Source organism: Notolabrus celidotus, chromosome 1 (assembly GCF_009762535.1).
Source record: "Notolabrus celidotus isolate fNotCel1 chromosome 1, fNotCel1.pri, whole genome shotgun sequence".
NCBI lineage: Eukaryota > Metazoa > Chordata > Actinopteri > Labriformes > Labridae > Notolabrus > Notolabrus celidotus.
The window spans coordinates 40,503,289-40,527,602 of record NC_048272.1 but is presented as its reverse complement, the minus strand read 5'-3'; the positions used below and the strand labels follow the sequence as shown (position 1 = coordinate 40,527,602).

Genomic DNA, 24,314 nt, shown 5'->3' with positions numbered 1-24,314 from the left:
CTCACCTTATTAAGGAGGATATGCGGCTGCAGAGAGAGGCAGAGGAGAGCGGAGGAGAGCAGCACCAATATGAACCGCCTATTTTCCCCGTTAGAGCGGATGATTGAGAGGCCCTAATTTATTTTGAAGATGTTTTCATTATATTGTTATTGCAGTTTATGATTTATATTCGTAAATTTCGTACCTAATTTATTTTTGAGCATTATTTGTACAGACTTTTTCTATGTTTATAAAGTAATTTATTTTCATATTCAAGAGACAAGGGACTGGATATTCTCTTTTATTGAAGGTGCAGTGAGAACGATGATCAATATTTACATGTGGGCAGTCTATACATTTACAGATATGTACATTTGTACGGCAGTAATGACAATGTTATTACACAACAAAGACAAATGATTAGATGAAATTAAGTACAATTTATAAATGACAACAAATTGAAATATGTACAGTTATTAGCTGAGCAGGAGTCCCTGGCAGTGCTGCCGGGCTGGATAGGATGCCACAATAAAGACCCTGGTGTCTTCTGCCTCAGTGGGACATCGTTTGGAGGTGCATGCCTCTACTGTCCACCACATCGTCCATCAACTGGGTTTGCAGGGCTGACTTGATCGACGGCTGCCATGTCACTAAGAATATGTTTAAAAAAGTGGCAAGAATGAAACAGTGCAAACAAAACTATTTCACAACCCCTTATTAAGATAGAAGAATCCCCCCCCCAAACATTTCAACAAACAACGCTGTTTACAGAACACTTTAAATAGGAATAACAGTTTAAAAGTTATTTTACTTGCCCACTAAAGATAGTCGTGGTCAGGGTTGACCTCCTCCAGGGCAGACACCTCTGCAGACAGCAGGTCCCGCCATGGAGCACCACTGACGGCCTCCAACTCCTCCCCCTCATCCTCCGGCATGTCGTCCTGCAGCTCATCCTCTGGGGCCATGATGTCACCTGCCCCCAGGCAGATGTTGTGCAGGACTGTACATGCTGTTATGACCTGAAATGAAAAGAAATAATTCATTAATGTTGATTTACTCTTCTTCAGCATTAGAAATAAATCATGCTGAGTGATGACGTACCTGAGGCACAGAGGTGTGGTGCACCTCCAGCGCTTGCAGGAAGATGGAGCGAAACCTGGTCTTCATCATTCCAAAGGCACGCTCAATGATAGAGCGTGCCCTGGAATGATGGCTGTTAAAGCGCTGGGCTCCCACACCTTGCACCAGCCGCTTGTAGGGAGTGATGAGGGGGAGTGGTTGTTGGAGGCAGGGGTACCCACCATCTGCGAGGATGAAGTGCCCTGGAGGAGGGTAGATCGCCCGCCTGTACAGTGGGCTGTGCCGGAGTACCCTGGAGTCGTGCACCGACCCCGGCCAGCCCACGTACGTGTCAATAAAGCGGCCCTGATGGTCACAAACTGCCTGAAGTATTATTGAGTAAAACAGTTTTCTGTTCTTATAACAGTGACCATCAGGGCCACTTGGTGGCTTGATCCTGACATGGCAGCCATCGATTGCTCCTGCAGCTTTCCCGAAGGCTGCGTGTCTTGCCAGTCCTGCAAACCCATGAGTTACTGCCGCAAGATCTTCTGTGGTCTTTGGGAGGCAGATAACCTTTTGGCGAACGGCCACCACCTCCGCAGTAACTCGATGGACGATGCGGTGGACAGTGGAGCGAGGCATCCCGAACACCCTCAAGACCACCCTGTACGATGCCCCACTTGCCAGCCAGAAGAGGAACACCAAGGTCTCGATTGTGGCACCCCATCCATGTCTCCGCTCCTGCTGGAGGAGGTCCAGCAGCACTGCCAGAGACTCTCTGCTCAGCCTGAAGTCAGGTCTTGTATCCCCCTGACCGAAAAACCTCTGGAGCACAGGAACCGCCAGGTTTATCCTGCAGTACAGGTGTCTGGTCTGGATTAGGAAAGGAGGGGATAACATGAGAAGGGAAATTGTTAATTAAACAATAGCTGCATACTTATAATATTACTGTGGGTTTAAATAACATATTTACCCCTCTGCGGTCCTCTCTCAGCCGGAGATACACCAGCCGCCGGCCACGACGGCGGCGCTTCTCCTCTTCCTCCAGCATGAAATAAATAAACATAAATAAAAGTTATATTGCTGGCTCCATAACTTCCCTTCTCTGGTCTTCTCTTCCCTTCTCTGGTCTTCTCTTCAATTCTCTTGTCTTCTCTGGTCTTCTCTTCCCTTCTCTTTGTCTTCTCTTCACTTCTATTGTCTTCTCTTCACTTCTCTGGTCTTCTCTGGTCTTCTCTTCCCTTCTCTTGTCTTCTCTTCACTTCTCTTGTCTTCTCTTCACTTCTCTGGTCTTCTCTGGTCTTCTCTTCCCTTCTCTTCTCTTGTCTTCTCTTGTCTTCTCTTCACTTCTCTGGTCTTCTATTCCCTTCTCTTGTCTTCTCTTCACTTCTCACTTCCTTTGTCTGTCTGTACTTTCGCGGGCCTGGACGGTAGAAATCTTGACGTAAAGGTGAGGGCGTGAACATTTGGTGACCCGACCCGGAAATCCTCCGAAGGCCAGACCGTCTCATTTCACAACGGTTAATGCGGCCCTAGAACGTGCCTCCGAAGGACTCACCTCCGCAGACCGCGTAGGCTGCGTCCTCCGAAGGATGCAGCCCCTCTCTCCATGATTTTAGCATTCTGAAGGTAAGATAAAAACTTCCCTTTTGAGACTTTGATAAGAATATTGAAATCCCCAGAGTTCTACGATGTATAATGACAAAGTTATGAAACATGTTTTAATTGGGTTTTCTTCCATGTGGTCAACACCGCCATCTAGAGGAGAAGACACGGTAGATGTTGTATTGTGTAAACCCTGTATTAAAAGTTCTGTTAATTATGTTTAACTGAAGTTTAACTTGAGTAACTTAACTTATGAAATCTGCATCCTAAGATAACGCTAATCATTAATGAGAACTCATCTTTGATGTTTAAGGTACGATGTATTTTCCCTGTGTCATAGATTACTTTGAATTGTTTGATTATGAAGAATTGTGCTTACTTTCACTTATCTTTTAAATCCATGACTAGCTTTAAATCGAAGAATATGCATTGGTGTTAGGCGTAGTGATATGTTTATATTAACGTGATATTTTGAGAAGTTTGCACGATAATTATAATACAAATCCTTTATTCAGAGGCTGTGTTAAAGGTGAAATCTAATGGTGCGTTCACACCAAACGCCAATAGAATCATTCGCACGAATGAAGTACATGTGAAGTCAATGCAGAGATGTGAGTACTGGTCTGGCGGCGCGAATGGCGCGCATCATTCGCACGTATGAAGCAAATTCATTCGCGCGAACTATTTGCAAGAGTTGAAATATCTGAACTCAAGCGAATGAATCGTGGCGCGATAGCCAATCGGCGTGCAGATCCCCCGGTGACGTGTGTTGTGTGATGCATGGACCAGCGGAGATTCCCTTATCTGGAATATATGGGACACTTTGATTCTATCACAGTGCAGCTTCCCCAAACTCTGTGACTCTACCTGTTCTTATGGGATGAGGAATAAACAGGAGCTCACTGTGAGGACAGAGAGGGAGGAGGATTATGTGGTGAGTTGTGAAAAACTTTGTCTGTCAGCTATCAGCTGTTGTAGCAGGAAGTTATCTCTGCCCACTTTAGTATAACCGGCTTCCCCATTCAATGTCCGCGAGCTCAACCTTGTTACTGCGGTCAAGCCAGCCTCCACTTCAGAAACGAAAGTCAAGCCAGCCTCCACTTCAGAAACGAAAGTCAAGCCAGCCTCCACTGTCTTCTGTTTGATGACAACAGACAGCTGTGGCGTGGGAGCCCCCCTCCATCTCGCGTATATTCACGTCTTGGCACTCGTTTACACGCGATTTTGACGCGCGAATAGAGCGAGTCTTTCGCACGAGTAAACACAAAACATTCTTGTGATCGTTCGCGTTTGGTGTGAACGCACCATAAGGAGGAGGTAAGGCCCTGTGAAGGCCTATAAAAGTCTTCTGATTCTCTTCCTGATTCTCTCTCGTGACTCTTCTCGGACACTCCTGCGTCTCTCCTTCTGGGAGCGCCTCTGCCAAGGCCCCCCTCCCTTCATTTTAGGCCTCTCCTAATACTTTTGGCCTCTCTTTAATTTCTTTGTCCCTTGTGGCAATTCTAATTTTCTAGGAACCTTTTCCCGCTGTGAAACCAAACTCAGCGTTGATAATTTTACTGCAACCAAAGTAACTTCTTTAAGTTTCTTTTATTTGACTAAAGTCTATTTTTCATTTTGAGAACATTTTTCCTGTTTTCAATCTTTTACACTAAAGCCACGCACAGCAAAGCAAAGCTTGTCTTTTTGATAAAGACATTATTCTTAGTCTTCTTTTTATATTTTTGACCACGAGTCATCACTCCCACATCTCTGGAGCAGCAGTCTGTGGACGAGACCACATGACCACGCAACAGAACCAAGTCGTCTACCCCCGGGCCAGCCGATTCAAACCTCCTCTTCACAGCACCATCTCTTGGTTCTTAGGACGGAAATCCGACGGACACGAGACAACACGCAGAGAAACTGGAGCAAACTCCTCTGGACCCATCGGAGACTGGCTGATGGTTCTGGATGGCAGTAAGACTGTTCCTGAATTTCTGTGGTCGAAGTTGATTTAGGCTTCATTCTGAAAGTCCCATAGTTTTACTATATTTCCAAATCAGAGATTTAAATTAATGTCTAAAACTCTGTTTTAAACCACTAAACTAAATCACTATCACCAAATCATATAGTAGTGTCCTACTAGCTATCCTTACTCAAAAGGTATATTTGTCTGTTTATCCGTTTGTCTGTTATTCATCTATGTTCATTATCTGCCATAATCAGAATCTATTCATCATTCTATTTACATTAAACTTCATATATTAGAAAGGATTTTTTTTTAATCAAAATTAATTTTTGAAATATAATTTCATTTTAATATCTGAATTACCCATACACACAGCTACAAGTATGTGCTGCTGTTACATCAGAAAGACTATGAAATTCAATCCCAAATAGGCTACACGCGCCCTTTTCATTCTTTGCTTGTTGACTTATATTTTGAATTGAATTTGAATTTTAGATCAAGTTGTAGCTGAATGTCCGAATGAAGTATCAGTCTAAAAAGGTGCATTTCAAACTCTATTTGAACATGTTTAAAGGCCAATCTAAATGTGTTCAATCCTAAGTTTTGCTAATATTCCTGCATCTATTGTATCATGAGACCTATGTCGTGACGGATGATCTGGATTGTGATTCTGATTCTTATTCTATCTGTTTTGTTTGATCCTAGGTACAACTTTGTTCTCTTTGGAGGGATAGACGGCTATTCAAGGAAGGCAAGACTTTGAATTGTCGGGGGGAAAACAACTTCAGAAGGTTTTTAAGCAACCTTTCAAGCAGGGAGTATACTTTCCTCCTTATAGGTTTCACTTGAATTTCTACACAATGGTGGTGGTCCTCAGGTAAATAATATACATTTGACTTAGTGACATTTTACCTCTTTTGCTTCTCTCAACCTTTATTGACCGTATGGCAGTAGTGCCTATCCCCTCTGTTACGTGTCTGCAAGTAGCATGACATGAAGGTCAGAGGTCATGGACAGGGACACTAACAAAAAGAAACTTCAAACCCTCAAATACAAACAGATGTAAGGCCTTTGGGGTTTAAAAGGTGGAGTGGAGGTGTAAAGCTCCACAGCCACCCACTAATACTATAAAGAGTAGACAAACTAAGGAACAGGCCTAAACCAACTGTAATCTGAAAAAAACTCTCCTGAGAGATCAATCCTCTTTTTAATGATCCTTTTGTCACCCTCCTTCCCTCCACAATACATCCACAAACATACACACTCTCTCTCAACACACTCTTCAAAACAAACCCAGAGAAAACAACTGAAGGTGTTGTCTTCTCTGTTGCACACACCTAACTGAGGGAAAGGAGCTCCTTTTATTGAGCAGCCAGGCTGATGAGCTCAAGCTGGGTACAATGAGGGCAGGTGCTCTCAATGATGGGCTCGTTAGGAGCCCTGGAGGTCACAGACTACCTCCATCTGTAACACATCCTATATGTACATTCAGGCTGTGCTTGTGACCTTCAACAACTCCCTCAATAACTTCCAGCGAAAGCTATCCTTTTCAGTGAGATTTGACCTGCAACTATTCTTCACTGGTTTTCAGTTTATCAGTGCTGAACTGCTGCTTTCAGGATTTCTCATGCCATGAGACTTGTCTGAGTTTTCATGAGATTCCTGTTATGCATTGAAAGATTCAGAATGTATTTATTGTCATTTACATTGACACATACAAGGAATTTGACTTGGTGTTCTTCTGTGCTAAACAATCAACATACAAATAGATAATTTTAGAAAATAGATAAAATAATATTATAAATTAAACACAAAATGTGCAATGGAAGAACTGTGCAGGTATGTTTAACATTACATGCAGTGTAAACAGAAAATGTAAAGTCCAGTGTGCTTTAATGTTACACATAGATTCAGCCTTCATGTTACTGTAATGTTCTCTGACTGAATGAAGCTGTGAACAAGCATGGGTTTCCTCTGAGGTATTAATGTTATTTCAAATGTAATTATTAGTTTTTTTATGATTTTCAATTGTATTTCTTTTTTCATCTTTTTGCAACATTCATACATTTACAGATATTCATAAACCCACAAAACAGGAAACAATTGTGTGTCTGCTTCAGTCAGCAAGCAGATTTTATAGATAGATATAGATATAGAGGATATATATATATATATATATATATATATATATATCTTGGCAACCTTTTTCCATACGTTCTGCAAATGAGAGATGACTGAGTGGGACTTCTCTCTTTCAACAGTTAGGTGGACAAACATGCTAATGGGGTGATGGGTGAACACACCTCCCTTTCGATGCTAGACCATGGAAGAGCCCCCTCTGGTGGAATAGACCACTGAGCTCTGTGTCGGAGGCTAAATGCATAGTGATAGAATAATAATTTAGGAAGTCCCGGACCACATCTGTCTACTGGGAGTTGAAATTTTTCTAACTCCTTGGTCGTTTCCCATTCCAAAGAAATTTGTTACATAATCGATCAAACTGTTTAAAATACTTTATAGGAATATTTATCGGGAGAGATTGGAGAAGATAGTTATTTTTGGGAATACAGTTAATTTTCAGAGTGTTAAAGGTAACATATTACGCTCTATTTCATCAAAATATATTGGTCTAAGAGGTCCCCAAAACATGTCTTTAAAGTTTACTGCTCAAAGAAACACTTTGAAATCAGATTTTGGTCTGCCTGTAAACCCCTCTTTTCCAGCCCTGCTCAGAACAGGCTGTTTTCTGTGTCTGTGCCTTTAAAGGAGAATGAGCTCTCTGACCACGCCCCCTCAGGAAGTGGATGTGCCCTCGGCTCTCCAGCAGGTTGATCTAATGTTTACATGTTGGCTGAATATACACGGCTGCTCACAGACCCACGTTACTTCAACCCTCTGAATCTGATCCAGAATCTGATCCTGACGGAGAGGCGCCTGCAGCAGGACCTTTCTGAAGGATTGGTCACAGATTTAGTGTTTCTTATTGTTTTATTTGTCAGTATGTAGACGTGTGTCTTGGTACACAGCTACGACATGTAGCTATGTAGCTATGCTAACTAGCGCTAGCACTTATCCATGATAAATAAAAATCATCCACTAGATCTTCAAATCTGCAGACGTGGGGAGTAAAACCGACCTTTGTGTTTATTAAGACAGCCTACAACTAGCATGCCTCCCTCCTAAGCTCCTTGTTAGCACACATGTGTGCAGGTAATGAAAAACAGAGGAGGGGTTGAGTTGTATTTTATACAGTCTATGGGCTGAACAAGCTCCGAGCTCTGACTTCCTGTTACAGACCGGATGTCGTTGTGACGTATGAAAAACACTGAAAACTGAAACGGCTGGTTTCAGCACACATTTACAGAAAGGTGGAGAAATCAGAACAGGGGCAGAATGGATTCTTTTTATTTTCGGGGGGGTTTGTAGACAGGGACACATATTTCAGGTAGAGAACCATTAAAAAGTCCATTTTGCATATGTCAACTTTAAAAGCCACAAAAACTACACAAGGAGAGTAAAAATTACAAAGCTTGCTACATCTAAGTTTATTTAATATATTACACAGATTTAGGATAATACAAACAACAATTATAATAATCCACTGCTATAATTATTGTTTTTAAAACAATTTCTTTTTTAATTTAGTTTACCTGTTTCGTTTAAACTTTGTCTGCTAAAAGTGTGGAACTTATTTGCTCTTTGATTGTGCCAGATGAAGACGTGCTACCTGCTTCTCTGCCGTAGCCTACATGATTGAGGTAAGTGAAGCCTTTGTGTTTCATGCTTTTGCTACTTTATAATTTAGAATTATGGTCATTTGACGTTACGGCGGTGCATGTGAATCAGAACCAGTCAGGTGTCTGTACTGTTTTGCTGTGATAGTAAGTGCAGCAGTACCTGCGTGTCTTCACCTCTGCAGGGTAGCCTACAGGTGTCTGCCCGTCCCCAGCCTGCGTCTCTCCCGGTCGGAGAAGGAGGAGTTGGAGTCAGGCCGCAATAACCCTACGACTTATACGAGGTAAGATGAAGGCTACATTGTCCCTACTTTAGAGAAATTGATTACTTTGATGCAGTGTTTCAAAAACTGTGGGACGAGGACCCCCCTCCTCCCTGTGTTTCCCTGTGACACTCAGAGCAGAGCCACAAACAGCTGCAGCTCGCAGTGCAGGGATGTGCATCTCTGTTACACCAGCTCTGCCTGCTTGAAAGTGTGTTTACACTCGGTGCTCTCAGTCCAAGATGAGTCGGATCGATGACTGTAGCTGTGACTTTAGGCCAGACATCTGTACAGTAACTCCATAGTAGTTAAGCTACTTCGATGATCATTTGATTTCCGAAAAATCTCTTCACAATAAAAGCCCCCTCATGTTTCGTAGTATAAAAAACTTTACTTTGAAACAGCCGTATCAGTAAGCAGCATGTTCTCAGCTGTAGTAACTTGACAGAACTCAAACGTGATTCCACTGGTTGTTTATTATTAACACTCTTAATTTATAACCTTCTTTGTCAGTGCTGTAAATGTTGTTACACTTAGCTTTAGAAAAAAATAATAATTTCTGTGGAAAATTAAAGGTAAATAGTATCAAACAGCTATTTTTTTAAGAGAGCTTAATTTGTTTTTTAACGATGTTAACAGTCAAGTAACTGGTAATTGTTCAACAGCTCAATGATCATTATAGAAAAGATGATCCCATGCTTTGCTTCCTCTCCTGGACCCATCCATCCATCCATTATCTTGACCGCTTATCCCGTTAGGGGTCACGGGGGGCTGGAGCCTATCCCAGCTGGCTTCGGGCGGAAGGCAGGGTACACCCTGGACAGGTCGCCAACCTATCATAGGGCTAACACAGAGAGACAGACAACCATTCATGCACACACTCACACCTACGGGGCAATTTAAAGTGATCAATGAACCTGAGCATGTTTTTGGATTGTGGGAGGAAGCCGGAGAACCCGGAGAGAACCCACGCATGCACGGGGAGAACATGCAAACTCCACACAGAAAGGCACCCGCCCGGCCGGGGATTCGAACCAGGAAACTTCTAGCTGTGAGGCAACAGCGCTACCCACTGCACCACCGTGCAGCCCTCTCCTGGACCCATTTTAGGGATCTACAGACTCAATCAGTGTCTACTGGCTCACCTGTGACACCAGAGGCTCTGAACACCCTGTGGCTGGGACCAAGTATCCTGTTAAGGTAAAGCCCTCCCGAAAAGCCCCACCCATCTTGTAATATTAATATGGATGGTCATTTTTAAACTAAACACTGAGTTGATAAGGAGTAAAAGGCTGGTGGGAGTTTAAGTCATGTTACAGCTGCTTTTTGTAGAGCTGCTCCAAAAAACAGAAAAAAAATCTCACTCGTTGAGGTGAATCTCTGAAAGGGAAGATGTAAACTTACATTTACAAGAACAATACCCTTGCTCTGAACTGCAAAAATACAATCTAGCTGTGCTAAGGTATCCAGGTAAGCTACCAAGCTGCAGACATTCGAAGATCATAAATGCCATGAGAGAATAAAAGATGTTGAGGATATTCCTATTCAGTATGTGTTTTACCAGAATTTCTGTCCAAACTTGCCAGTTAGCCAGTTCATGCTCCAAATGATTGAGATTCACTCTGATTTACCTACATTTTGGCCTGAAGTGCAGCTTCATCTCCAAGACATATTTGCAAAACAAAAACTTCAACCTGCAAATATATACCCTTGTTTTATTTGTCATTAGTTCTATGGATCAAATTTCCTTAAAGAGTTTTAAAAATCATTTTGGTCTGGCACCATCAACCATAAACTGTCCTTTGTCCTGTTTCCTTTTCTTCTATCTTAGCTCCATCTGGTGCACTGTTACCTTCATCCCAGGTTCTAAAGACAAAGCCGTTTCCTTTCCCCCGGAAACTGTGGCTGGGACCAAGTTTTCTATTATTTTGCAACTCAGTTGGTCATACTGAGATAGAATCTCTTTGAGACAGTGACGGAACTGCTGGACCCCTCAATCTCCCTGCGGCTGAATCCTTGGTCTTCTCTAAGGAGCTCAGGAACTGCCCCCTGATGTCAGAACAGCAAGAGAATATTGATCATCACATCACACATTTTTTCAACCAAGGGCTAACACAGGCTGAAATCGCTCTATGCCTTGCTGTTAGACAGAATGTACACATAAGTGTGCGACCTCTACGAAGACTGCTAGCAAGGCTTCAGCTTTTTCGGCGGCGTAATCTAAGTGAGCCCAGCGCTGTGGTTAACTACATAGCTGAGCAGCTAAGAGGCCCTGGGCGTCTCCATGGATACCGGATGATGACTGAGAGGTGCAGATCAGCAGGACTGCGGGTCACAAGAAACCTGGTGTATGAAGTGCAATCTGTTTTAGACCCAGAAGGTATAGTGCGGAGAAGAGGTAGGAGACTCAGAAGAAGGCATTACAGTGTACCAGGACCAAATTACCTTTGGCACATGGACTCGTACGATAAACTCACACCATTTGGTATTGGTGTGAATGGATGCATTGATGGCTTCTCGCGATATATTATCTGGATGCACGCAAATTTCACTAACAGCAAACCGGAAGTTATTGCAGCTTATTACATTGGTGCTGTTAGTGAACATGGGGGTTGTCCAAAAATAATCAGATCTGATCTTGGTACAGAGAATGTACACGTCAACAGATTGCAGAACTTTTTGCGTGAAGATGACAATGGCACAACTCATGGACCATGTGTGCTTCAAGGAAGAAGTACTGCAAATCAAAGAATTGAAAGCTGGTGGGGACAGTATCGGAGACAGAATGCAGACTACTGGAGAGATTTGTTCCAGGAGTTCCAGTCAGTTGGCGACTTCAATGGCGATATAGTCGACAAAGGTCTTATCCAGTTCTGCTTTCTTGATGTCATACAGGTATTGTTTCTATTTTTCACTCATCTACTCACTCAATTTTTGTCAGTCGCTTACTCACCAGTGACTTATGTTTATTTTATTTTACAGAAGGAGCTAGACACTGTGGTGAGAATGTGGAACAGACATCGGATCCGGCCTGGAGGCAATGGACGTGATTTGTATCATGGAAAACCGTTCCTCATGTTTCATATGCCACAACTTTACCAAGCACAGGACCACCTCCAGCCAGTGGACTATGACAGACTTGACGTCATCCTAGAAGAGGATGTTTGCCTTTGGAAAACTGACATTGTCTGTGATCCAGACCTTCATGAGCTCTGTGTCTTGATCATGGAAGAACATAACCTTGAGGCTGGCCATAATGCTGCTGAGGCAACCAGACTACAGACAGCTGAGGCCCTTGATAAGAGCACTTTAGTCTGAGTCAGAGGAATCTTTGCCTGGCTATATAACTGTCTCACAGCAGTCTTAGCTTGCAACACAATCTTCAGTAATTACTCACTCACTCACTCACTCACTCACTCACTCACTCACTCACTCACTCACTCACTCACCTCACCCACCATACCATAGGACCATACATCTGTGTGTATTAAAGGGGACATATCACGCTTTTTTCATCAATATATATTGGTCTAAGAGGTCCCCAAAACATGTCTTTAAAGTTTATGCTCAAAAAAACACTTTGAAATCAGATTTTGGCATGCCTGAAACACCCTCTTCTTCAGTCCTCCTCAGAACACTCTGTTTTCTCTCTGACCACGCCCCCTCAGGAAGTGGATGTGCCTCGGCTCTCCAGCACGTTGATCTAATGTTTACATGTTGGCTGAATATACACGGCTGCTCAGATATCGCGTTACTTCAACCCTCTGAATCGGATCCAGAATCTGATCCTGATGGAGAGGCGCCTGCAGCAGGACCTTTCTGAACCATTGGTCACAGATTTAGTGTTTCTTGTTGTTTTATTTATCAGTATGTCGACGTGTGTCTTGGTACACAGCTACAGCTACAGCTATGAACATGTAGCTATGTGGCTATGCTAATTAGCGCTAGCACTTATCCATGACAAATAAAAATCATCCACTAGATCTTCAAATCTGCAGACGTGGGGAGTAAAACCGACCTCTGCCAGAAAGGCAGCAGGACCTTTTCTGAAGGATTGGTCACAGATTTAGTGTTTCTTGTTGTTTTATTTGTCAGTACGTTGACGTGTGTCTTGGTACACAGCTACAGCTACGACATGTAGCTATGTAGCTATGCTAACTAGCGCTAGCACTTATCCATGATAAATAAAAATCATCCACTAGATCTTCAAATCTGCAGACGTGGGGAGTAAAACCGACCTTTGTGTTTATTAAGACAGCCTACAACTAGCATGCCTCCCTCCTAAGCTCCTTGTTAGCACACATGTGTGCAGGGAATGAAAAACGGAGGAGGGGTTGAGTTGTATTTTATACAGTCTATGGGCTGAACAAGCTCCGAGCTCTGACTCCGTGACAGACCGGATATTGTTGTTACGTAACAAAAACACTGAAGTCTGAAACGGCTCGTTTCACACACATTTACAGAAAGGTGGAGAAATCAGAACAGGGGCAGAATAGATTTTTTCATTCTCAGGGGGTTTGTAGACATGCCAGGGACACATATTTCAGGTAAAGAACCATTAAAAAGTCAATTTTGCATGATATGTCACCTTTAAGTTTATCCAAAAAGGTCAAACCACCACCAGGTCATGTTTTGTACCTCGCATTCAATAAAAATATGAACACTGTGAAGAAGTAGCTGGAGATCAATATTTTTTGTAGGGCTTTGGCTTCCACATCAATGCAACTATGATGTCACACACAATAGAAAGTGCTGTGATTTATTTGTATATTATGCCTGTGTGGCAATAGGGTGATGGTAAGTGTCATTGGTTACTTAAAACCTAAAAGATTACCTAAAAAAGGGGGCTTGTTCTGTTTATGGAACATCTTAATCTACTCTACAGACAAATTCCAATTAAGATCTATTGATCAGAGTTAATTGAAGAATTAGATTTTTTTAACTGATAGATCGGGTCTGGTTATGTTACAATCCTTTTTCATTACTTCAGTGCAGTATGATTGTGTAGAAATGTGTAGAAATTACTGTTTTAAACATTTAATTTCATAGAAATGCCCTCATATGGAAGCTAACTGTATACTCAAAAATCAGTGAATGTTGAAACTAGTTTTAAAACAAAAAAAAAGCTTAATTTCTGAGTAAGGGTGCCACAGTCTTCCTGGTCCCTTTAACATCTTGTGTCCAGCATCACAAACCAGTATTCATACCAATACTCATATGACTCAGTATAATTTGACTGTGAAAAAAGATGAAAGCCTTAATCATTTCTGAAACATTTTAATACCAAACTGTATTACAAAAATATAATGTTGTATAAATATATTTGATCAACAACACTAGAACAGGAGAGGGTAAGCAGCCTGTGGTTCACATATGTTTTTCTGCAGTGGCAACCTGAGACTGGGAAAATAAAGGGGAAAAAAGGCTTTTGTTAAATATGTTTAACTTCTGATCTCATAGTCTCAAATTTATTTTCACATAGTTTTACTTCAAATGTCACAGTTTTGACCTTTGAAGTTGTAATATTGACTTTTTAACATATGATTTTTAGTTTTTATCTTTTTATCTCATAATATCACTTTTGTAAATCCATTTGGGGGGACTGGCTCTTTAGACAAAGGTTGCTAAACCCTGGCCTAGGGTACATATTACCCCAAAAGTTCCTCTGCAAAGAGAACAAAACATTTCAAAAAGGCAATAAACATAGTCTTTCAAAGACTGAACATTCAGACTACAACACATATAATAACAGATATTGTTTTATAACCTTAATGCTTCTGAAATATGAATAGAAACCAAATCATAACATTACTCAGTTAAGAACTATGAGCCTTTGGGTCTTAATACATTGCAGTAATAGGTTTTGCAATTCAAATGAAATGGTGAGAAGATAAAACAGGAAAAACAGCAGGCTTTTCGCTTTGCAACATTAGTGTCAGAAGTAACAATAACCTGATACAGAAGTTAACTGTAGACATTTTTTACGATTGGCTATTCTGCTGTGCTGACCAAACAAACAGCTGTGGAGTAATTTGCACATAGTTAAGCTAACACATCGAAACTAACGCATAATTTGCTGAGGTAGCCCTCGGCATGCTCCTTAACAAAAATAGCAGTACACTAATGATCATGTTGTACTGGCTCTTATGGTAGCTCATAAGACATATAGACAAGAAAGTGAATCATCCTAGAACTGATATATAGATGTTATCAAACTTTCAAGGGGCAATAGAGATGTTTAGGATAGTAATTTGATCATCTATTCATGTCCATCAATGAGCATGAAAATACATCCTTATCTGAGTGACTTGAATAAAACACCATATAAACAGTAAACAATAAAAAATATACCATTATAACATCTGTGAAAGAAAACATTCTGCTTATCTCTGTGTATTTGTTTCTTTCTTTCTTTTGTAATGCCTGGACAATCCATATTATATTATGGTCCTATAGATGTTATTTTACATGGGATACCTAGGACACCTGGTGGCTATTGCTGTCTGGCAGATTACAGTGTAATTGCCCCCTGTTATTCATGTGCCGTTGATCTATAAACGTTCATGTGTAAAGTACATATGAAATCAACACAGACAGGAACATTTTAGGGTCTTCACATACCCTCTTCAAATCAAATCCATCACCCATATCCCACTTTGCAACACAGACTGAAACTCTGACCTAAAATCAGAGAAAGTACTGTAGTTGGTTGCAAGTTCCAGGACACAAGTGCATGTGTGGGCCACAGGCCGTCTTGAGACCTCAGACATCAAGACGTCTGTGAATGTAACTTCAATTGTTTTTGAAAGAAAAAGGTCGCACCCAGTGCAGAACCTAAGGAACAGCCCAAGCTCTCTCTGCTCGAGCTCTCTGATAAACCGGAGAAGATGGTGGGAGGTGGCCCTCTCTGCTGGTGACATCGTCTTTGGAAAGTCAATGTATTTAGTGACACTTCTAGCCTTTGGCTGAAGATCAGCCAGGATCTTGTCCAACACTCCACCACTCAATGACACCCCAATACTTTTCAGGACTGGTTTCCAGCACTCAATTATAAATGATGGCTGTTGGACCAACTCCTTGTGTGCTATTTCTTCCAGCAGTCTTTGTAAGTTGTGTTCTGTAGGTACAGCAGTGCAGTTATAACTGCTCAGAATGGTGAGAAGCTCTTCAAAGTCGGCTCCATGGAAATCATTTAAAGCCTCTGTTAGTGCATCCTTCTCTGTGGGGCTTATAAAGTTGAAAAATGTCTCCATCAGGCTGCAGGTTTGTGAAGACATGGAAAGGGCTTCGTAGAGAATTGAGGAGCCAGTTGAATGGGCAGGTATTTAAATCTTAGCCATCCAAAGGCCACAATCCGGGCAACAGCTCTCCACTCCTGTTGTTGAAAAGAGTGATGCAAATTGGGGATTTTGTAGGTGGTTCCAGAAGTTCTTGAGGAATAGAAACTGTTCCAGAAATCAGTAAGACAGTCCATCACAAGCCCACTTCCAACTCCAGTCTCCAAATCACCATTTGCAGTAGACGCTTAAATTCAATGTTGGCATCTAGTATATTCTCAAGGGAAAATGCCTGAATCATGTCAGAGACACAATGCACTCCTCGAATAGTGATGGTCTGCTTTTTGACAATGTTCTCTGGATTCTCAAAGAAATTCTCGTAAGGATTTGCAGATGAGCTGGATGTTGAATCTGTTTCCTGATTTATAATTTCGAGTACTGCTGACTCACTCTCAAGGAATGCATCAGATTCATTGTTTGTCTGCAAAGAGTTGTAACTTGTCACTTTAGTCACCGGATTCTCCATTCCCGTGACTCTGAAAGCATCCAGTGATTCTTGCTGCTCGGAACCAGCAGGCACATATACCACTGTGTCACAGAGAGGGTCAAAGGAAATGTTCCCATCATCACCAAGGAAAAGAACTTCCTCATCAAGGGATTGATTAAATATCTGGGAAGTCTGAGAAGTTGATCTGGGATTAGAAATCAAGGTCAATGGTACACTTGTGTGCATGACAGGGCTGGAGCTAGTCAAAGGACTGTTGAAGGGCTGAGAGGTGGAAGAGGACTTAGGTGACATGGCATGGGAGGAAGATGTGGGAGAAAGATAGAATACAGTGGGGGCCTCTGCTGCTTGGGATCCATCTGGAGATCTGGCTTGGACAGGTGAGTCACTTAAATCTGAATCATCATTACTCTTTTCTTTGAACAAATGTACAACCTGAGTATTTTATGATGGGTGGTTTCATACAACTGCCCAACCGTTACTGAGTCATGTAAAGGCTCCTCTGAGCCCATAACACAGAGTGTAAAGTCAAAATCCTCGAGTCTTCCTTTGGAGATTTCCCATTTGGAAAGAAATTCTCTTACCATTCTCTAAAATGTTCTTAACATTGTCATCTTTCCTGGACATGATCTCTCTTGTGCCTCCACCCGTGGGTCGTCTAACCTGCCGGAAATATCCTTTTTGATGAGTCATCCAACCCAGTTCAATTTTTCTCGTTTTGTGGGAAGCATTCTTATTTCCCAGACCAAGTCCTTTGTTAGTATGACTTTGAGAACTTGTTGTTGCTTGGCCAATGCTTGGAAGTTTCATTTTACTTCGAATGCGTTCTACAAGATTTTGTTTTTTCTCTGCATTACTCTCTGCTTCTGCTGAGAATGTGCTAGTCCAATTTCTAGCAAAAACACGGTCTCCAAAATGAGGTAGATACTTGGAGAGGGTTTCCTCATCCATCATTCTGGAGACGTCTTGGTCCACCTGTGGTAAAAATAAATACTGAAATTACTGAGGAAAGTAGCACTGAACGAGTCCTCATAATCTGTACACATCAGGATGCAGTTATGGTGGCATTATTCGTCATCAATAGGACAACGCCTGCTCAAGGTGTAGCAAGAGTGATATGTTGCCCAAAGGTAATCACTGTCTTTATGTCTCCATAAGTGCAGAATGTGTAGAATATGAACATTCTGTGTCTGTCAAGGTTAATGAAAAACATCATCTGGAAATTCCAAAAAACAGGCATTGAATTTCAAAAGGACAAACTTCAAGTTGGGATTAGATTGAGAGTTTTTGTTTTGTTTGTTTTTTTACCTTGTCGTGCAACATTTTTTTAAGGTTTTCATCAGGAACTCCTCTGTCCTTCAAGGCAGCAATGAAGGGGTTGTCCATGTTTGTGCAGCTGAATAGATGACAAAGTTGTTAGAACTGGGAGGAGGCTAAAATATCAATATATTAAATAGTATTATCAACAAAATAGTCCACAAAATGAGGAGTCATAGCTAACTAGTGGTACGAGGTAGCCCTCATAGAACTGTGAAGTATGTTAGTGGCATCTTTTATCTCATGGCATTTATGATCTTCAAATGTCTGCAGCTTGGTAGCTTACCTGGATACCTTAGCACAGCTAGATTGTATTTTTGCAGTTCAGAGCAAGGGTATTGTTCTTGTAAATGTAAGTTTACATCTTCCCTTTCAGAGATTCACCTCAGCGAGTGAGATTTTTTTTTCTGTTTTTTGGAGCAGCTCTACAAAAAGCAGCTGTAACATGACTTAAACTCCCACCAGCCTTTTACTCCTTATCAACTCAGTGTTTAGTTTAAAAATGACCATCCATATTAATATTACAAGATGGGTGGGGCTTTTCAGGAGGGCTTTACCTTAACAGGATACTTGGTCCCAGCCACAGGGTGTTCAGAGCCTCTGGTGTCACAGGTGAGCAGGTAGACACTGATTGAGTCTGTAGATCCCTAAAATGGGTCCAGGAGAGGAAGCAAAGCATGGGATCATCTTTTCTATAATGATCATTGAGCTGTTGAACAATTACCAGTTACTTGACTGTTAACATCGTTAAAAAACAAATTAAGCTCTCTTAAAAAATAGCTATTTGATACTATTTACCTTTAATTTTCCACAGAAATTATTATTTTTTCTAAAGCTAAGTGTAACAACATTTACAGCACTGACAAAGAAGGTTATAAATTAAGAGTTTTAATAATAAAATAAATTAAGAGTTTTAATAATAAACAACCAGTGGAATCACGTTTGAGTTCTGTCAAGTTACTACAGCTGAGGACATGCTGCTTACTGATACGGCTGTTTCAAAGTAAAGTTTTTTATACTACGAAACATGAGGGGGCTTTTATTGTGAAGAGATTTTTCGGAAATCAAATGATCATCGAAGTAGCTTAACTACTATGGAGTTACTGTACAGATGTCTGGCCTAAAGTCACAGCTACAGTCATCGATCCGACTCATCTTGGACTGAGACCACCGAGTGTAAACACACTTTCAAGCAGGCAGAGCTGGTGTAACAGAGATGCACATCCCTGCACTGCGAGCTGCAGCTGTTTGTGGATCATCTGCTCTGAGTGTCACAGGGAAACACAGGGAGGAGGGGGGTCCTCGTCCCACAGTTTTTGAAACACTGCATCAAAGTAATCAATTTTTCTAAAGTAGGGACAATGTAGCCTTCATCTTACCTCGTATAAGTCGTAGGGTTATTGCGGCCTGACTCCAACTCCTCCTTCTCCGACCGGGAGAGACGCAGGCTGGGGACCGGGCAGACACCTGTAGGCTACCCTGCAGAGGTGAAGACACGCAGGTACTGCTGCACTTACTATCACAGCAAAACAGTACAGACACCTGACTGGTTCTGATTCACATGCACCGCCGTACGTCAAATGACCATAATTCCAAGTTCTAAAGTAGCAAAAGCATGAAACACAAAGGCTTCACTTACCTCAACCATGTAGGCTACGGCAGAGAAGCAGGCAGCACGTCTTCATCTGGCTGATAATAGTCTAGTCATGTGACCACAAAATGAATTTTAGACCAGAAAATGATCTCGTATCTTGAGAAAACAAGCTTTGTTTTCTCGAGATAACGAGATCATTTATCCCGTTATCTCGAGAAAACGGGGCTCGTTTATCCCGTTATCACAAGAGAAATAAGTCCAGATCCGAGAAAACAACTGAAATTAACTCGTTATCTCGAGAGAAAACGGACAGAAAAAAAGGTTTTAACCATGTCCTTTTAGGGCTTCCGTACTAAATACCTCCCGGTTGTTGAATTTCCTCACGAGGAGCACATGTGAAATATTATTATCTTCTTGTGTATATGTTTTTACGAGCTGGCCCATTTGGCATAAATCTAAAGCCTTACTACATGCCACAAAGTGGAGCACCATCAAAGAGCAAATAAGTTCCACACTTTTAGCAGACAAAGTTTAAACCAAACAGGTAAACTAAATTAAAAAAGAAAAAAAACTATCAAAATAGTTTTAAAAACAATAATTATAGCAGTGGATTATTATAATTGTTGTTTGTATTATCCTAAATCTGTGTAATATTAAATAAACTTAGATGTAGCAGCTTTGTAATTTTTACTCTCCTTGTGTAGTTTTTGTGGCTTTTAAAGTTGACATATGCAAAATGGACTTTTTAATGGTTCTCTACCTGAAATCTGTGTCCCTGTCTACAAACCCCCCGAAATAAAAAGAATCCATTCTGCCCCTGTTCTGATTTCTCCACCTTTCTGTAAATGTGTGCTGAAACCAGCCGTTTTCAGTTTTCAGTGTTTTTATTACGTCACAACGACATCCGGTCTGTAACAGGAAGTCAGAGCTCGGAGCTTGTTCAGCCATAGACTGTATAAAATACAACTCAACCCCTCCTCTGTTTTTCATTCCCTGCACACATGTGTGCTAACAAGGAGCTTAGGAGGGAGGCATGCTAGTTGTAGGCTGTCTTAATAAACACAAAGGTCGGTTTTACTCCCCACGTCTGCAGATTTGAAGATCTAGTGGATGATTTTTATTTATCATGGATAAGTGCTAGCGCTAGTTAGCATAGCCACATAGCTACATGTCGTAGCTGTTGTACCAAGACACACGTCCTACATACTGACAAATAAAACAATAAGAACCACTAAATCTGTGACCAATGGCTCAGAAAGGTCCTGCTGCAGGCGCCTCTCAATCAGGATCAGATTCTGGATCAGATTCAGAGGGTTGAAGTAAAGTGGGTCTGTGAGCAGCCGTGTATATTCAGCCAACATGTAAACATTAGATCAACCTGCTGGAGAGCCGAGGCCACATCCACTTCCTGAGGGGGCGTGGTCAGAGAGCTCATTCTCCTTAAAGGCACAGACACAGAAAACAGACTGTTCTCAGCAGGGCTGAAAAAGAGGGGTTTACAGGCAGACCAAAAATCTGATTTCAAAGTGTTTTTTTGAGCAATAAACTTTAAAGACATGTTTTGGGGACCTCTTAGACCAATATATGTTGATGAAATAGAGCGGAATATGTCACCTTAACACTCTGAAAATGAACTGTATTCCCAAAATTAACTATCTTCTCCAATCTCTCCCGATAAATATTCCTATAAAGCAGTTTAAACAGTTTGATCGATTATGTAACAAATTTCTTTGGAATGGGAAACGACCAAGGAGTTAGAAAAATTTCAACTACCAGTAGACAGATGTGGTCCGGGACTTCCTAAATTATTATTCTATCACTATGCATTTAGCCTCCGACACAGAGCTCAGTGGTCTATTCCACCAGAGGGGGCTCTTCCATGGTCTAGCATCGAAAGGGAGGTGTGTTCACCCCTCACCCCATTAGCATGTTTGTCCACCTAACTGTTGAAAGAGAGAAGTCCCACTCAGTCATCTCTCATTTGCAGAACGTATGGTAAAAGGTTGCCAAGATATAATATATATATATCTATATCTATATATATCTATATCATATATCTATATAGATATAGATAATCTGCTTGCTGACTGAAGCAGATACACAATTGTTTCCTGTTTTGTGGGTTATGAATATCTGTAAATGTATGAATGTTGCAAAAAGATGAAAAAGAATACAATTGAAAATCAAAAAAAAACTAATAATTACATTTGAAAAACATTAATACCTCAGAGGAAACCCATGCTTGTTCACAGCTTCATTCAGTCCGAGAACATTACAGTAACATGAAGGCTGAATCTATGTGAACATTAAAGCACACTGGACTTTACATTTTCTGTTTACGCTGCATGTAATGTTAAACATACCTGCACAGTTCTTCCATTGCACATTTTGTGTTTAATTTATAATATTTTTATCTATTTTCTAAAATTATCTATTTGTATGTTGATTGTTAGCAGAGAAGAACACCAAGTCAAATTCCTTGTATGTGTAATGTAAATGACAATAAATACATTCTGACTCTTTCAATGCATAACAGGAAGCTCATGAAAACTCAGACAAGTCTCATGGCATGAGAAATCCTGAAAGCAGCAGTTCAGCACTGATAAACTGAAAAACCTGTGAAGAATAGTTGCAGGTCAAATCTCACTGAAAAGGATAGCTTTCGCTTTCGTCTGTGACCTCCAGGCTCCTAACGAGCCCATCATTGAGAGCACCTGCCCTATTGTACCCAGCTTGAGCTCATCAGCCTGGCTGCTCAATAAAAGGAGCTCCTTTCCCTCGTTAGGTGTGTGCACACAGAGAAGACAACACCTTCAGTTGTTTTCTCTGGGTTTGTTTGAAGAGTGTGTTGTGAGAGAGTGTGTATGTTTGTGGATGTATTGTGGAGGGAAGGAGGGTGACTAAAGGATCATTAAAAGAGGATTGATCTCTCAGGAGAGTTTTTTCAGATTACAGTTGGTTTAGGCCTGTTCCTTAGTTTGTCTACCTTTATAGTATTAGTGGTGGCTGTGGAGCTTTACACCTCCACTCCACCTTTTAGACCCCAAAGGCCTTACATCTGTTTGTATTTGAGGGTTTGAAGTTTTTTTTGTTAGTGTCCCTGTCCATGACCTCTGACCTTCATGTCATGCTACTTGCAGACACGTAACAGAGGGGATAGGCACTACTGCCATACTGTCAATAAAGGTTAGAGAAGCAAAAGAGGTAAAATGTCACAAAGTCAAATGTATATTATTTACTTGAGGAACACCATTGTGGTAGAAATTAGAGTGAAACCTATCAGGAGGAAAGTATACTCCCTGCTTGAAAGGTTGCTAAAAAACATTCTGAAGTTGTTTTCCCCCCGACAATTCAAAGTCTTGCCTTCTTGAATAGCCGTCTATCCCTCCAAGAGAACAAAGTTGTACCTAGATCAAACAAAACAGATAGGAATAAGAATCAGAATCCAATCCAGATCATCCGTCACGACAGGTCTCATGATACAATAGATGCAGGAATATTAGCAAAACTTAGGATTGAACACATTTAGATTGGCCTTTAAACATGTTCAAATAGAGTTTGAAATGCACCTTTTTAGACTGTACTTCATTCGGACATTCAGCTACAACTTGATCTAAAATTCAAATTCAATTCAAAATATAAGTCAACAAGCAAAGAATTGAAAAGGGCGCGTGTAGCCTATTTGGGATTGAATTTCATAGTCTTTCTGATGTAACAGCAGCACATACTTGTAGCTGTGTGTATGGGTAATTCAGATATTAAAATGAAATTAATATTTCAAAAATTAATTTTGATAAAAAAAAATCCTTTCTAATATATGAAGTTTAATGTAAATAGAATGATGAATAGATTCTGATTATAGCAGATAATGAACATAGATGAATAACAGACAAAGGGATAACAGACAAATATACCTTTGAGTAAGGATAGCTAGTAGGACACTACTATATGATTTGGTGATAGTGATTTAGTTTAGTTGTTTAAAACAGAGTTTTAGACACTAATTTAAATCTCTGATTTGGAAATATAGTAAAACTATGGGACTTTCAGAATGAAGCCTAAATCAACTTCGACCCAGAAATTCAGGAACAGTCTTACTGTCATCCAGAACCATCAGCCAGTCTCCGATGGGTCCAGGAGTTTGCTCCAGTTTCTCTGCGTGTGTCTCGTGTCCGAGATGGTGCTGTGAAGAGGAGATTTGAATCGGCTGGCCCGGGGGTAGACGCTTGGTTCTGTTGCGTGGTCATGTGGTCTCGTCCACAGACTGCTGCTCCAGAGATGTGGGAGTGATGACTCGTGGTCAAAAATATATAAAAAAAAGACTAAGAATAATGTCTTATCAAAAGACAAGCTTTGATGTGTGTGACTTTAGTGTAAAAGATTGAAACAGGAAAAATGTTCTTAAAATGAAAATAGACTTTAGTCAATAAAAGAAACTTAAAGAAGTTACTTTGGTTGCAGTAAAATTATCAACGCTGAATATGGTTTCACAGCGGGAAAAGGTTCCTAGAAAATTAGAATTGCCACAAGGGACAAAGAAATTAAAGAGAGGCCAAAAGTATTAGGAGAGGCCTAAAATGAAGGGAGGGGGCCTTGGCAGAGGCGCTCCCAGAAGGAGAGACGCAGGAGCGTCCGAGAAGAGTCACGAGAGAGAATCAGGAAGAGAAGCAGAAGAATTTTATAGGCCTTCACAGGGCGTTACCTCCTCCTTATGGTGCGTTCACACCAAACGTGAACGATCGCAAGAATGTTTTGTGTTTACTCGTGCGAATGACTTGCTCTATTTGCGCGTCAAAACCGCGTGTAAACGAGTGCCAAGACACGAATATCACGGAAGGAGGGGGGGGCTCCCACGCCACAGCTGTCTGTTGTCATCAAACAGAAGACAGTGGAGGCTGGCTTGACTTTCGTTTCTGAAGTGGAGGCTGGCTTGACGCGCAGTAACAAGGGTGAGCTCACGGACATTGAATGGGGAAGCCGGTTATACTAAAGTGGCAGAGATAACTTCCTGCAACAGCTGATAGCTG

The 24,314-nt window shown here is 41.2% G+C and overlaps 2 protein-coding genes and 2 long non-coding RNA genes across 4 annotated transcripts; 2 read left to right on the top strand and 2 right to left on the bottom strand.

Annotated features, from left to right (window-relative positions):
* Window positions 1-267: 267 nt before the first annotated feature.
* Window positions 268-2,162, bottom strand: LOC117821647 (putative nuclease HARBI1). The gene is made up of 4 exons (XM_034696076.1): window positions 2,015-2,162; window positions 1,081-1,914; window positions 795-998; window positions 268-629 (listed from the first exon to the last, which is right to left on the bottom strand). The coding sequence occupies exons 1-3, from the start codon at window positions 2,105-2,107 to the stop codon at window positions 798-800; spliced, it is 1,128 nt and encodes a 375-aa protein (XP_034551967.1). The 5' UTR covers window positions 2,108-2,162; the 3' UTR covers window positions 268-629; window positions 795-797.
* Window positions 2,163-8,303: 6,141 nt separating this feature from the next.
* Window positions 8,304-10,441, top strand: LOC117822501. The gene is made up of 4 exons (XR_004633188.1): window positions 8,304-8,355; window positions 8,517-8,615; window positions 9,705-9,794; window positions 10,426-10,441. It is a non-coding gene; the product is annotated as an uncharacterized LOC117822501 (long non-coding RNA).
* A 55-nt stretch (window positions 10,442-10,496) lies between these two features.
* On the top strand, window positions 10,497-11,912 carry LOC117820376. The gene is made up of 2 exons (XM_034694115.1): window positions 10,497-11,489; window positions 11,577-11,912. Exons 1-2 carry the CDS (start codon window positions 10,647-10,649, stop codon window positions 11,910-11,912), a joined length of 1,179 nt encoding a protein of 392 aa, XP_034550006.1. The 5' UTR covers window positions 10,497-10,646.
* Window positions 11,913-17,113: 5,201 nt separating this feature from the next.
* On the bottom strand, window positions 17,114-19,148 carry LOC117822494. Its single transcript, XR_004633186.1, has 4 exons — window positions 19,073-19,148; window positions 18,251-18,340; window positions 17,685-17,772; window positions 17,114-17,351 (listed from the first exon to the last, which is right to left on the bottom strand). It is a non-coding gene; the product is annotated as an uncharacterized LOC117822494 (long non-coding RNA).
* Between the last annotated feature and the right edge of the window lie 5,166 nt (window positions 19,149-24,314).

What these genes read in the sequence shown, in the direction of transcription:
- LOC117821647 (XM_034696076.1), bottom strand. Translation starts at nt 2,107, where the DNA reads ATGTTTATTTATTTCATGCTGGAGGAAGAGGAGAAGCGCCGCCGTCGT. An exon ending in TGAGAGAGGACCGCAGAGGG is followed by an intron (nt 1,915 to 2,014) that starts GTAAATATGTTA and finishes TTCCTAATCCAG; the next exon opens with ACCAGACACCTGTACTGCAG. An exon ending in ACCACACCTCTGTGCCTCAG is followed by an intron (nt 999 to 1,080) that starts GTACGTCATCAC and finishes TTTTCATTTCAG; the next exon opens with GTCATAACAGCATGTACAGT.
- LOC117820376 (XM_034694115.1), top strand. Translation starts at nt 10,647, where the DNA reads ATGTCAGAACAGCAAGAGAATATTGATCATCACATCACACATTTTTTC. An exon ending in GCTTTCTTGATGTCATACAG is followed by an intron (nt 11,490 to 11,576) that starts GTATTGTTTCTA and finishes TTTATTTTACAG; the next exon opens with AAGGAGCTAGACACTGTGGT.